At 39.9% G+C, this 13,191-nt stretch overlaps 1 protein-coding gene across 1 annotated transcript in view; it reads right to left on the reverse strand.

The window, feature by feature from the left end:
* The window catches only part of TTN (titin), a 238,738-nt gene that overhangs the window by 8,850 nt on the left and 216,697 nt on the right, over positions 1 to 13,191 (reverse strand). The window contains 22 exon segments of the mRNA XM_037397744.1: positions 57 to 650; positions 749 to 1,054; positions 1,147 to 1,722; positions 1,972 to 2,271; positions 2,364 to 2,669; positions 2,805 to 3,389; positions 3,508 to 3,810; positions 4,094 to 4,396; positions 4,860 to 5,159; positions 5,290 to 5,577; positions 5,679 to 6,272; positions 6,556 to 6,837; positions 6,938 to 7,243; positions 7,493 to 7,798; positions 7,904 to 8,203; positions 8,322 to 8,612; positions 8,707 to 9,012; positions 9,094 to 9,396; positions 9,487 to 11,553; positions 11,632 to 11,931; positions 12,024 to 12,311; positions 12,876 to 13,172. Coding sequence (XP_037253641.1) covers positions 57 to 650; positions 749 to 1,054; positions 1,147 to 1,722; positions 1,972 to 2,271; positions 2,364 to 2,669; positions 2,805 to 3,389; positions 3,508 to 3,810; positions 4,094 to 4,396; positions 4,860 to 5,159; positions 5,290 to 5,577; positions 5,679 to 6,272; positions 6,556 to 6,837; positions 6,938 to 7,243; positions 7,493 to 7,798; positions 7,904 to 8,203; positions 8,322 to 8,612; positions 8,707 to 9,012; positions 9,094 to 9,396; positions 9,487 to 11,553; positions 11,632 to 11,931; positions 12,024 to 12,311; positions 12,876 to 13,172 — 9,501 coding nt within the window.

Below are 13,191 nucleotides of genomic sequence, written 5' to 3' on the forward strand. Positions count from 1 at the left end.
GTCTAAATATTCAAAGCTTAAAAATCATTTGTTAGGAATCAAAACCCTTTATTCACCTTCAACATCCAAAGAGGCAGTGCCAGACACCGATCCTCCTTGGTTGGTAGCTCTAACTTGATATACTGTGGCATCATCATCTGTTACATTTGTGATGACCAGCTGGTGATATCCACCCTTGAATTCCTGTATCTTGATCTTTTCACCATCTGGCATGATCTCTTTGCCCTGTCTGTACCACTTGACAATTGGTTTAGGATGACCAGTGACTTTGCAAACAAATGTGGCATTAGCTTGAAATTTCACGTTCAGATTCCTTAGTTCTTCCTTGAAATGCGGAGCTTGAATTGGTACATCAGATTTTGGAGTGACTGGTTGTGATACCTCACTCCATTCACTTTCACCACCAAGATTTTCACATTTCACACGGAACTCATATTCAAGACCTTCAATAAGATCTTTCACAGAATAGACCGTTTCACGAATTTCATCTGTTGTTACAGAAATCCACTTGTTTTGTTTTTTCTCACGCTTCTCAAGATAGTAAGTTCTAATCTTGGCACCACCATCACTTGCAGGTGGCTTCCATGAGACAACACAAGAATCCTTTGTGACGGCACTTGCTACTGGCTGACCAGGTTGTCCTGGTTTTTCTGTAAAGAAAAAAAAAAAAAAAAAAGAGTTCAAAACCTGAAGTGAGCTTAGTAATTACAGGGGACATACAGAAACTGGTATTTTGGCATCCACTTACCAAATGGAGGCTTCATGACAACAACTGATGAAACCTCCAGTGCTTCACTAATGCCATATGTATTCTGAGCAGAAACACGGAAATAATAGCCTGCATTTTCAGTTAGGTTAACAATTCTACAGGTTGTCCCTGAAATGCTTGAAGATACAAGTTGCCATTCTGCTCCTTCCTTGGCTTCACGTTTCTCTATGATGTAATTGGTTATCATAGCACCACCATCATCCTCTGGTGCTTTCCAGCTTATCACCACAGAATTCTTCAGTATAGACTCTATAACAATTGGTCCTACTGGTTTATCTGGCTTATCTGTAAAAGAAAAAGCATGATATTTTTAGCTCTTTTGCCAGTAAATAGTTGACAAAATATTCCACAAAGATACTGAAAATAAAAATAAATACCTTGTATTTCCACATTGAGTACAGTGTCCACTGTTCCAAATGTGTTACTGAGTTGCACTTTGTACTTCCCAGCATGAGTCTTGTGCTGGACATTCTTAATAGCAAGATGAGTATAATGCTCTGTGTTCTCAATAGTAACCGTTTCTGATCCTCTCAAAGGTTTGTTGCCATGGAACCAAGTTATTGCTGGTACTGGTCGACCAATATACACAATGTGGAGGCGGAGGGTGCCACCTGCACCTGCATAGTATTTCTCTTTCAATGGGAAGCCAGGGTGGAACTGAGGAGGAGCCTGCAATAATAGCTTGCCACTAGTTTCAATTTCTCCCACATCGTTGGTAGCCATACAGGTGTAGAGACCTTCATCCTCCTGTTCGTCCGTTATTACTGTCAGTGTATGATTGCGTCCGTCAGATGACATCTTATATTTTCGGCTTTGTACCAGTTCTTTGCCGAAGCGGTACCATTTAATATCAGGCAAAGGTCTCCCAACAATCTGGCATGTAAGCTGAGCTGCTTCACCCAGTTTAGTTGTAACATCCTGCATTTCTTTCTTTATGGCAGGTGCTTCTCCAGCTATGACAAAGGAAATTTAAAAATAATTAAGGTTACTATGAAATTTTTCCTCTATTACTATATCACTGGAAATAAATTAATTTTCATTTATACTTGTGCCTCTTGTACTTGAAAGACTGTGCTTTAGGACAGTCATGTTGGCAAATAACATGTAAAACAAATAGGCAGCTTGCTAAGTGCGGCACTGTAATTTATGACACAGCAAATCTCAACATATCACAGCAAATATGACAATGTATTTTTGCTTACATGTTAATTTAGTTTTCACTGCCATAGCAGTTCTTCGAGGTCTGCTGAGGCCGGTCTGATTTTCTGCAAAAACACGGAACTCGTATTCTGTAGCCTCTAGCAAACCTCCTACTGTAAACTGCCTGTCCTTGATGCGTTCTTTATTGCACTTTTTCCAGGTGCTTTCTCCAGACTGACGATATTCAACCCAGTAGCCAAGGATCTCTTTGCCACCATCGCTTTCTGGTCGTTCCCATTCTAATGTAATGCTGTCCTTAAATATAGACGTGATCTCAATTTCTCCAGGTTGGCTTGGTTTGTCTGAAAATTAAAATATATACAGAAAATAAATTCCTCTCTAAATGTCACTAACTTGCTCTTCAGAATATCTGTTAATTCAAATGCTTTCTTACCAAATGGATCCTTGCATACAACTGGTTCAGAAGCAGGACTTGCTTCACTTTCACCAATGTCATTTTGAGCAATGATACGGAACTGATACTCAGCATCTGGAACAAGTCCTGTGACTGTGTACATTGTAGTTGTAATCTGTGTCTTATTATGCCGCACCCATTTTTCTGTAGATGTCTCTTTACGTTCAATGTAGTAGCCAGTTACACGAGAACCACCATCATCTTTAGGTCTGGACCAGGACAAATTGACAGAACTCTTTGTAACATCAAGCACTTCAGGTGGGTTGTTTGGAGGCTCTGGAGGATCTGTTAATAATTATAATAACAAAAATAATAGAGTAGTGCCATAGCATTAAAACATTTGCATATATTATTGCAATTTTAGAACCATAATGTAGTAATTAAAATTATTTAAAAAAAAAAATCTGAAAGGGAACTTACTTAGAGGTGTCTTTGGTACTGCTGGTTCTTCAGATTTGAGAGATTTGCTAATACCAAAATGATTTTCAGCGGAAACACGGAAGTGATATTCCACATTTTCTTTGAGTCCTTTCACCACTAGTGATGTCCCTTTCACTCTAGAGTCAACAGTGTACCAGGCGGTCTTTGGTACTTCTCGTCTCTCAACAATATAACCTAGGATATCTGCACCACCATCATCTGTAGGAGGTCTCCAGCTCACTCTGACAGAACGAGCTTGTATATCATCATACTCAAGTGGCCCTTCTGGTGGATTCGGAATGCCAATCACTCTGACTTTAATATACACAGCTTTTTTGCCACACTTGTTTTCAAGTGCCAAATCATAGGTGCCTGAATCTTCTCTTTCTGCATCTTTGATCACAAGTTCTGTGTGAGTGTCCGAAGTTGCAATCATGGCCCTCTTGCTGATGTCATGTCCTTCTTTTGTCCATTTGCATACTGGGATGGGCTTACCCTTAATGGGTATTGTAAGCCTGATAACTCCACCTTGTCTCACCATGAGACCTTCCTGGTATTTTTCATCAAGTTCATAGTCAGGATACTCTGTAAACAAAATTAACATGTCATGCTTTGTCTGTTTTACAGATTATATCATACCTGCTTTAGACAAATACATTTTTAGGACAAATTTCAAAATTACTTAAGACTTAAAGTGTCTTACCAAGCATTTCTGTTATTTTGACTGTTCCTGGTACTTCAGCAGGTTCTCCTGGCCCACCAGCATTACAGGCTAGCACACGGAATCTGTACTCTGCACCCTGGGGGAGATGTGTCAAGGTGTATTCCCGAATCTTGGTTGGCGTGGTATTGCATTTGGTCCATTCAATCTGATCAACCTTCTGCATCTCAATTAAGTAGCCAGTAACTTTAGAACCACCTTCATCTTCTGGTGGACTCCAAGCCAGGGAGACGGATGTTCTTGTAGTATCAGTGACTCTTGGATTCTGAGGTTTACCTGGAGGAGCTGGAAGGGAAGATCACATGGAGGGGCTGGGATCTTTTTTTATGAATATTTAAAAGATACAACAAACGCTAACTTGCAATATATGATCTGTATTAAGTCCATATAATTTATACAGGAAAAATAAGAATAAAGGAATTTTCATTAATATTTTCTTGGTTTTCTTCGGTCAGAATCTCATTTATTAACACATCCAGATACATTTCCAAATTAAAAAAAGGGTAAATTTTACTAGTATCATTCTCTTCTGTCTTAATGTGCTTAACCTATGTAGGAAATTACTTACCAATTGGATCTCTGGCAACAGCAGACTTGGAAGGGCGGCTGGGTTTGCCAGTGCCTCTGGCATTGATTGCTGTGACTCGGTGTTCATATTCTAATCCTTCAACCAACCCAGTGGAACGATAACGAGTCATAGTAACTGGTACTTTATTTACACGGATCCATCTATCTGCTCTAACTTCTTTGCGTTCCACAATATAACCAGTAATCTGTGAGTCACCATCATCTTCTGGAGGATACCAAGTTAATGTCATGCCATCTCGACAGATATCAAACACTTCTGGAGTGCCAGGAGGACCAGGAATACCTGTAAAAGCATAACATCGTATTAGTGAAAAAAGCATCAAATGATTCTACACATTAGTAATATGCAACACATTGTGAATGACAATGTAATACCAACGTCCTATCAAACTCTTTTTATCAGCAGATATCAAAGTACTTTACAAACTAGGTCAGTGAAATACTAATTCTAATACTAAGTTTTTGTAATGGGGTAAAGCAATTTTTCAAGGCTAATGCTAGACCTGAGCAGAAAATGCAAGTTTACCATCCAGCTTCTGTGAAGTGCATCTATAATATCTGTATAGTTTTACGGATGGCATTTTTCTCTAGAAATATAACAAGTCTACTGTGCATCATAATGTACCATTTTATTTGACAAAAGAAGTAGTAGCCTCTAGAAAAATCTAACCTATGTGTGGAAATATAAGCCTATTTAAATATGCATTTTTATTTTTAAAGGTAGAGAATAAAAAATTCAGACTTACGGATTCTGCTCTTGCATTCTATAATTTCAGACTGCAGGTAAGATCCAATTCCAAAGCGGTTGGTAGCAGCCACACGGAACACATATTCTGCACCTTCAACAAGTCTGGTGAATTTAAACGTTGTCCTGGTTACTGACTCTGAAACTGGCAGCCACCCAGGACGGTGAGCATCACGCTGTTCTACCACATAGCCACTAAGAGTAGCTCCACCATCCAGCTCAGGTGGCTCCCAGGAGATGGTTATGTAATTTGAATCAATTTCATCAATTCGGATAGGTCCAACAGGTGGTCCAGGTTTGTCTAGAGAAAAATAAAACCAGAAGATTAAAAGACAAAAAATAAAAAAGGGGAAAAGCAATCATATTGCTTATGTAACAAAATGTACAAATGGAGAAAGATCATACAGACAATTATTTTCATAATTCCTTACCGAGAATTATAACTTTTAATGTATCAGTAACTGTTCCAGTTGTGTTCTTCAGTTCAAGCGTATACTCTCCAGTGTCATGTATGGTGGTCTCACGCACAGTTAATTTAGCCATTTTGGCAACAGTCTCAATTTTGACGCGTTCTGATTCTTTTAGTTTAGAACCAGCGACAAACCAAGATGCAGCTGGAGGTGGTCGTCCTTCAATTGGAATAGCTAATTCAATGGGCTTGCCAGCAGGTACATGAATTGTCTTCTGAGGTATTCCAGCAAAGTCAATTGTTGGTAGAACTAAGAAAAGCAAATCATTGATATTTTAAATACTCATTTTATAAATATCACATTCATCCGGTGTAAACTTCACCCTGTTATTTTTAACAGTAGGTACCTACCTTTTTGGTCTTGTACTGTCACTGCTGTGACAATCTCTCGTGGTTCTGACACACCCTTCTGATTCTGTGCTCTGACCCTGAACAAGTACTGTTCACCTTCATTGAGAGAGATAATTGTGTGCTCGTAGACAGTAGGCTTCAGTGTCACCACTTTCAACCACCTTTCTGTTCCAGCTTTGCTGGCCTCAATAACATAGCCGGTCAATCTGCTGCCACCATCATGCAGTGGTTTCTCCCATGCAAGAGTAACGGTTGATTTAGTGGTGTCAATCACTTCCAGTTTTTGTGGTACCATGGGGACATCAGATACCAGTACTGCATCAGATGTTTCACAGGCTTCACCAATGCCATAAATATTTTCAGGTAGTACTCTGAAATAATACAAAGCTCCTTCTAGAAGTCCAGTAACTCTACAAAATGTCTTGCTGCATTTGGTAGTGACAGTCTTGTAAGCTCTCATGGAAGCTTCGCGTTTCTCAATTATATAATTGTTGACTGGGGCTCCACCATCAATGGCTGGAATATCCCAAGTAAGTGTCACAGAATCTTTCGATACTTCCTTAATTCTCACTGCAGCTGGTGGACCAGGTGTATCTAAAACAAAAACAACAATTATTTTTTTCTTTTGCATCCTTTCCTTTTACAGTCAATGGTTTCTTCTGCATAAAAAGAAACAAGAATGCTGGGATCTGATTTACAAACTAGCACAGCTTTAGAATCCGTGTATTTTCCTTTGTATTAGATTGTTTCTTTGACTTCCCAAACATTCCCATGTTATTTATACTGCAAACTTCCTTTGGAAATGAAAGACTCTTATTCTTGAGCAACGTACACTATGAGTGATGTAATGCCCATATATAATTGTAGCAGTACTTACCATACACTTTTACAGAAATAGTTGCAGATTTTTTTCCTGATTGATTTTCAGCCTCAATGACATATTTTCCAGCATCATACCGATTAACTTTATCCACGATAAGCAGAGTGTAGCTGTCTGTGGTATCAATAATACCTCGACTTACAAGGTCAACACCCTGCTTGCTCCATGTGATTACGGGAGCAGGTCTGCCAGATACAGAGACCATTAGGCGCAGGGAACCGCCAGCTCTGACTGTAACTGTCTTCTTCAGATCATCAGCAAGCTCAAGCTCAGGTATTTCTAATGAAGGGTGTAAAAAACATGGAATTAATTAATCTTTTAGTGGTTCTGAAGGAAAATATAATTATTCCTTAAAATGTACATTAAATTTTCAAATTACCTATTCTTTCCACAGGTTCTATTTCTGCTGATGATTCACTAAATTCACTCATACCATTCACATTTGTAGCAGCAACTCTGAATTGGTATTTCTGGCTTGTTTTAAGACCAGTCACGGTGAACTCAGCATTCCTCAGAGTGGCAGTGGTATGTGGTCGATACCACTGTTCAGTGCCTTCTTCTTTCATTTCAAGAACATAGCCTAAGATGTCAGCGCCACCATCATATGTGGGCTTTGACCATGCTAAACTTATGCTGTGCTTGGTAGTGTCCACAACTCTTGGCGCTGAAGGTGGTGCAGGAGTATCTTTGAAATAGAAGAAAATGCATTTCACATTGGTGCAGGAAACATTTTACAGTCAAAACCAATTTCTAAACAGCTAATGCCAAGAAATGTATTTAAAATGAACTACAACTGCTTTTAAGTCTATTCTAATACTAGCTAGTTCAGTGAAATCATATGTGGGTTTGAGTATCTTAGTCAAAGGGTCAACATGGCTTTATGCTCCACTATTATAAGTAAATATTAAAATATGTTTTAAATGTGGTAACTTACATGATGGTTCTTTACACAACATGTATTGTGAAGCTTCACTAGGCTCGCTGTTCCCAGCAGCATTCACTGCAGTGACACGGAACTGGTACTGGCTGCCTTCCATGAGACCAGTGACTTTCAGTCTGGTATCATAAACAGTGTAATCTCTGTTCACTCGTGTCCAGCGCAGACTTTTCTTTTCACGTTTGTCCACAAGATAGTCCTTAATCTCACTGCCACCATCTGATTCTGGTTTCATCCACTGAATAATGACATGTTCCTTGCCAACACTCACTTCTTCAGGAGCACCAGGTGGTGTTGGGATAGCTGGGTTTTTTTAAAGGTGAAAAAAAAAAAATTGTTTAACAAATTGTTTATCTGTGAGAAATATTCCACAAATTCTGATGCAGAATGGAAGGTAGTAACACTCACTGAAAGCATTCCTGGCAATCACAGGCTCTGTTTCAAGTGGAACACCTGGTCCATATTTGTTGACAGCTCTAACACGGAAGATGTATTCATTATTTTTAATAAGTTTTGTTACTACATGTGATAAAGTCTGGCATTCAGCCTCAACAATAACCCAGTGAAGTCTGCTGGTTTCACGCCTTTCTACAATGTAGTGGGTGATTTGTGCGCCTCCATCTTCCTCAGGAATGTTCCATGCCAGAGTACATTTCTCTTCTGTTACTCTGCTAACTGTGATTTTGCCTGCGCATGGACCTGGTGAATCTGGGTAGAGATGAAAACAAGTATTGTTATTGGCAGCTAAGGACAGGTATCTCACTTATTTAAAAGAATGTGGGGGTTTTAGTATACTAAGTATGAATATTAATCATGGGATACATACCAAGCACTTTGACAAGAACAGAAATTTGTTTCATCCCACTGGCATTTTTAACTGTTAGAGTGTATTTCCCACTATCACTTCTGTCACAGAACTTGATAATTGCAATGGCTCGTTTGCTGGTGTATTGCAGAGATATCTTTTCACATAGATCCAATTCCCTGTCACCTTTGGACCAGAAGACTTTTGGTTCTGGTTTCCCACCAACGGCTGCATCAAGAACAAGATCTGATCCAGCCCTAATGGTCACAACTTCTCCCTGCAGTCTGGCATCAAGTTCAGCCTTTGGTGGTGCTGTCATAAGGAAAAAGAGATTAAAAACAAATTACATGACAGTACTAGAAATAGAACATTATGATTTCAGTTTTTCCAAGTGAGTATTTCTTACAGTATTCATCTTTGCAAATGACAGCACCAGTGGATTCAGATCCTTTGCTAATCACACCAGCCGCATTCTTTGCTAGTACGCGGAACTCGTATGCTTCATCTTCACTAAGAGCTGTCACAGTAAAAAAGTTTTCTGAGACAATGGTATAATTGCATTTCAGCCAGCGTCCATCACCAGATTTGTTATATGGTTTGCGCTCTATAATATATCCGATAATTTTGCTTCCACCATCATAAAGGGGTGCTGACCAGCTCAACGACACTGTAGATCTGGTGACATCTGTTACTTCTGGCCTTCCGGGTGGATCTGAAGGAATAAACCAGAAAAATGTGACGTGCAATTCTATTTTAGCTTAAATAACAACATAACCCTAAAAGTAATACTTACCAACTGGATTTTGAGCCACTACAGGTCTGGAAGCTTCACTAGCTTTGCTAACACCTGCAGCATTTAGAGCATAGGTTCTGAATTGATATTCTAGGCCTTCCACCAGTCCTGTGACTTTGTAGTTGCATTCACAGCATGGCACTTTGTTCTCCTTCACCCAAAGGATGGTGTTGCGCTCCTTCTTTTCAACCCAATATCCAATGACTTTGCTGCCACCATCATGATAGGGTTCCTCCCAGCGAATGGCCATGGAAGTTGCAGACACAGAATAGACTTCTGGCCTCGACGGTGGGCTTGGTGGAACTAAACACAAAAAAAAGATGGGGAGGAAAATGTTAGTTATTACAGATACCTCAGAGGAAAAGAAGAGATTTTGAAAAGTGTTTCACTTACCGAATGGATGCTCAGCGACTATTGTTTTTGATTCAAGCGGTTTGCTGACACCAAATCTGTTTTCTGAGCTTACTCGGAAACTGTACTCCTGGTATTTTGTGAGATGAGTGACTTTGATCTGTGTACGTTTCACACTGGAATTTACCAGCTGCCATACTGTTGTGCCAGATTCACGTTTCTCTACAATGTAGTTTGTAATATCACTGCCACCATTATCTTCGGGTTCTTTCCAGGTCAACACACAGGAATCAGCAGAGACAGATGATATTTCAATTGGGCCAGTGACAGGACCTGGCCTTCCTATGACTACCACTGTGACAGTAAATGTTTTCACACCAGCAGTGTTTTCAAGTGTGAGGTAGTATTTACCAGAGTCACCTCTCATACTGTCCTTTACAGTCAGTGTGGTTCTGTCTTTTGTTGTCTTGATGGTCACTCTCTCAGTTTCCTTCAGCCTCATCTCCTCAAGTTTCCATGTCACTTTTGGAGCTGGGCGCCCACTGATTGGTATATCAATAGTAAAGGTGCTTCCAGCCTTGCATGTTATGAGCTGCCTACTTATTTCACTGAGATCTGCTGTTGGTTCGATCTGTGGCTCCTTAATAATAACAGAAGAGAAAGCTTCTCTTGGCTCACTGTAGCCAGCATCATTCTTTGCCTTGACCCGGAACTCATATTCAGTATTCTCCACAAGGCCTTCAACAGTGAAAGTAAGTTGTTTGGTTTGTCCAGCTTCAATCCAGGAGTCAGATCCTTTTTGTTTCATTTCAAGAAGGTATCCAGTAACACGGCTACCACCATCGTGATCAGGTTTAAGCCAAGCTAAAACTACAGAAGATTTGGTTGTATCAACAATATCTAGTCTCTTAGGTGGAGCAGGTTCTTCCGTGGCTACAACTGGTTCTGTTAATTCACAGGGTTCACCTACACCATATTCATTTTCTGCTGACACTCGGTAGTAATATGGTACACCTTCTGCCAGATCAGTGACTTTAAAGATTTGTCGGGTGCATTTTGAACTCACTACTTGCCAGCTACGACGGCTTGCTTCCCGTTTTTCCACAATGTAGTGATGGATACGTGAACCTCCATCCAGAACAGGAGCATCCCACAATAAAGTAATAGATCCTCGAGTCACATCTTTAAACGTAATAGGACCTGGTGGACCAGGTGTGTCCAAAACCTTTACAGTGAATGTAACAGACTTACTTCCACTGTTGTTTTCCACAGTAAACACATACTTGCCAGCATCATTTCTGTTGCATTCCTCCACAGTCAATGTGCTGAATGAATCAGTTGTTTGAATGTCAGCACGCAAGCTGAGATTAGCATCTGCTTTGGACCACACAGCAGTAGGAACAGGTCTTCCAGAGAAGGCAATGAATAGACGAATGCTTGCACCTGCTCTTACAATATGAGTCTGCTTGAAGTTTGCATCAATATCAATTTCAGGTGCAGAAAGCCTGTCCACAGTTTGGACTGAAGCAGGAACTTCACAACTTTCTCCTTTGCCAGCAGCATTGACAGCACTAACTCTGAATTTATAGTGTTCTCCTGCCTCCAAATCAACAACAGTGTATTTAGTAGCAATAACAGTCTCTGCATTGACTTTCTGCCATGCTTCGAGATCAGCTTTGCACATCTCAATAATGTACCCAATTATTTCCGTGCCTCCATCAAAAACTGGCTTGGTCCACTCTAAGCTTACACTAGTCTTTGATGTATCTATCACCTTTACAACATTAGGGGCACTTGGTGGGCTGACTGGCTCTCTACATTTAATCAGCTTTGAAACATCACTTGGAGGTCCAACTCCTGCAGCGTTTTCAGCCATGACATGGAATTCATACTCGTTGCCTTCAATAAGGCCAGTTACTCTGTATCTGTTCTCAGAAATGGGCCTCTTACTGGATACTTTAACCCAGCGCATACTCTTCTTTTCTCTCCTTTCTAGAATATACTCATTTATCTCACTTCCTCCATCTGATTTTGGTCTTGCCCACGTGAGTGTGATACTGTCTCCTGTTACATTGGTAGGCTCTGGAGTTCCTGGTGCATCAGGGAGAGCTAAAAAAAGGAAAACATCATTAGAAAGAGAAGATGGTAACTCCACAGTTATTGCTACAGAATGAGGTGGAAACTTACTGTAAGGTATTTGTGCGGTAACTGGATCAGACTCCAAAGGTCTGCCAACTCCAAATTTGTTCACTGCAGAGACACGGAACTGGTACTCATTGCCTTTAATTAATTTAAGTGCTGTGTAGCTGCAAGCTTCACATTTATCTTCAACTAATGCCCAAGCAATCCTGCTGGTTTCACGTTTTTCAATTATGTAGTGGGAAATAGAAGCACAACCATCATTAGCTGGAGGCTCCCACCATAACGTGACCTTTTCTCCAGTAATGTTCGTGAATCGTATCGGTCCACCAACTTTTCCTGGTGTGTCTGCAATTTCAAAAGTTCAGAATTATAATTTCCTGACACTTAGAATAAAATACTATTTCTAAAGAGGATGCTGAAAGTGTTTCATGTGTTACCTTGTACTCTGAAGGTAATATCTTCTCGTTTAGTGCCTGATGCATTTTTGGCTTCTACTGTATACACTCCACGATGATCCCGGGTAGCATCTCTAATGAAGATTGTACTATATCCAATAGCTGTAGTTATTTCTATATTCGTTACTTTCTCAATCTCATTACCATCCTTAAACCATGTCACTTTAGGTACTGGACGTCCTTTGATTAGAGCTTTAAGTCTAATGCTCTCTCCAGCTTTAACAGTAAGGCCTTCGAAGTGCTCAAGGCCAAATTCAATTGTTGGAGCAACTAAAAAAGGAAAATACAATTCAGTTCCCATATAGCTAAGTATTTTTTTCTGATACTCTTTTAAATGTACTAAGTATAAAAAAATTGTCATAAAGACAATTCTTTCACTTAGAAAATGTCATTCTCTAAAAAGCAGTTATTATAGGAACTATAAACTTATTTTTCCTGTAAGCACACAGTACATCATATTAACAATAGGTGAAAGACACTGTTAATATATGCTGTTACAGTATGCCAAGCTACCTGAGGTACATTTTGATTTCTAAATTACTCAGTACATCAGAATATTACAGTTTATGATTTCTTTCCCACTTTGCTGCTGCTGCTTATCAAACACAACTGTAGAGTGCCATGCACCAATTGATTACATATGTCTGCCAGATTTGGGTCTTTAATTTAGACCCTCCCACCTTGAAGTACAAACAGAAATGTTCTGAGTCGAGTGAAAGGGCCTCAGTCACATGCTTTTTTCCCCATCTTGGCCTCTCATTTCCCATCAGTAGAGCCAGAAGCTCTAATTTGCCTCAGTAGCCAAATATAAGCATATTAAGAAATTATTCTTACTGTTTTCATCTCTGGTCATGATATAGCCTGAAGATTGCGAAGGCGGGCTGATTGTACCAACGGCGTTTCTTGCAAGCACTCTGAATTCATACCGGTCACCTGAACTGAGTCCTGTAACTGTATATTGGCATTCACTGACATCAGTAAAGTTACATCTGAGCCAACGGTCTTCACTCCCTTGCCGTTTCTCAATGCTGTAAGCCACAATCTTACTGCCTCCGTCACGCAGTGGGGGTGTCCATTTAAGGGTGACTGTTTCTCTGGTGACATCAATGTAATCAGGAGTACCCGGTGGGTCTGAAAAGAAAATAATTAA

Source organism: Falco rusticolus, chromosome 8, assembly GCF_015220075.1.
Source record: "Falco rusticolus isolate bFalRus1 chromosome 8, bFalRus1.pri, whole genome shotgun sequence".
Taxonomy (NCBI): domain Eukaryota; kingdom Metazoa; phylum Chordata; class Aves; order Falconiformes; family Falconidae; genus Falco; species Falco rusticolus.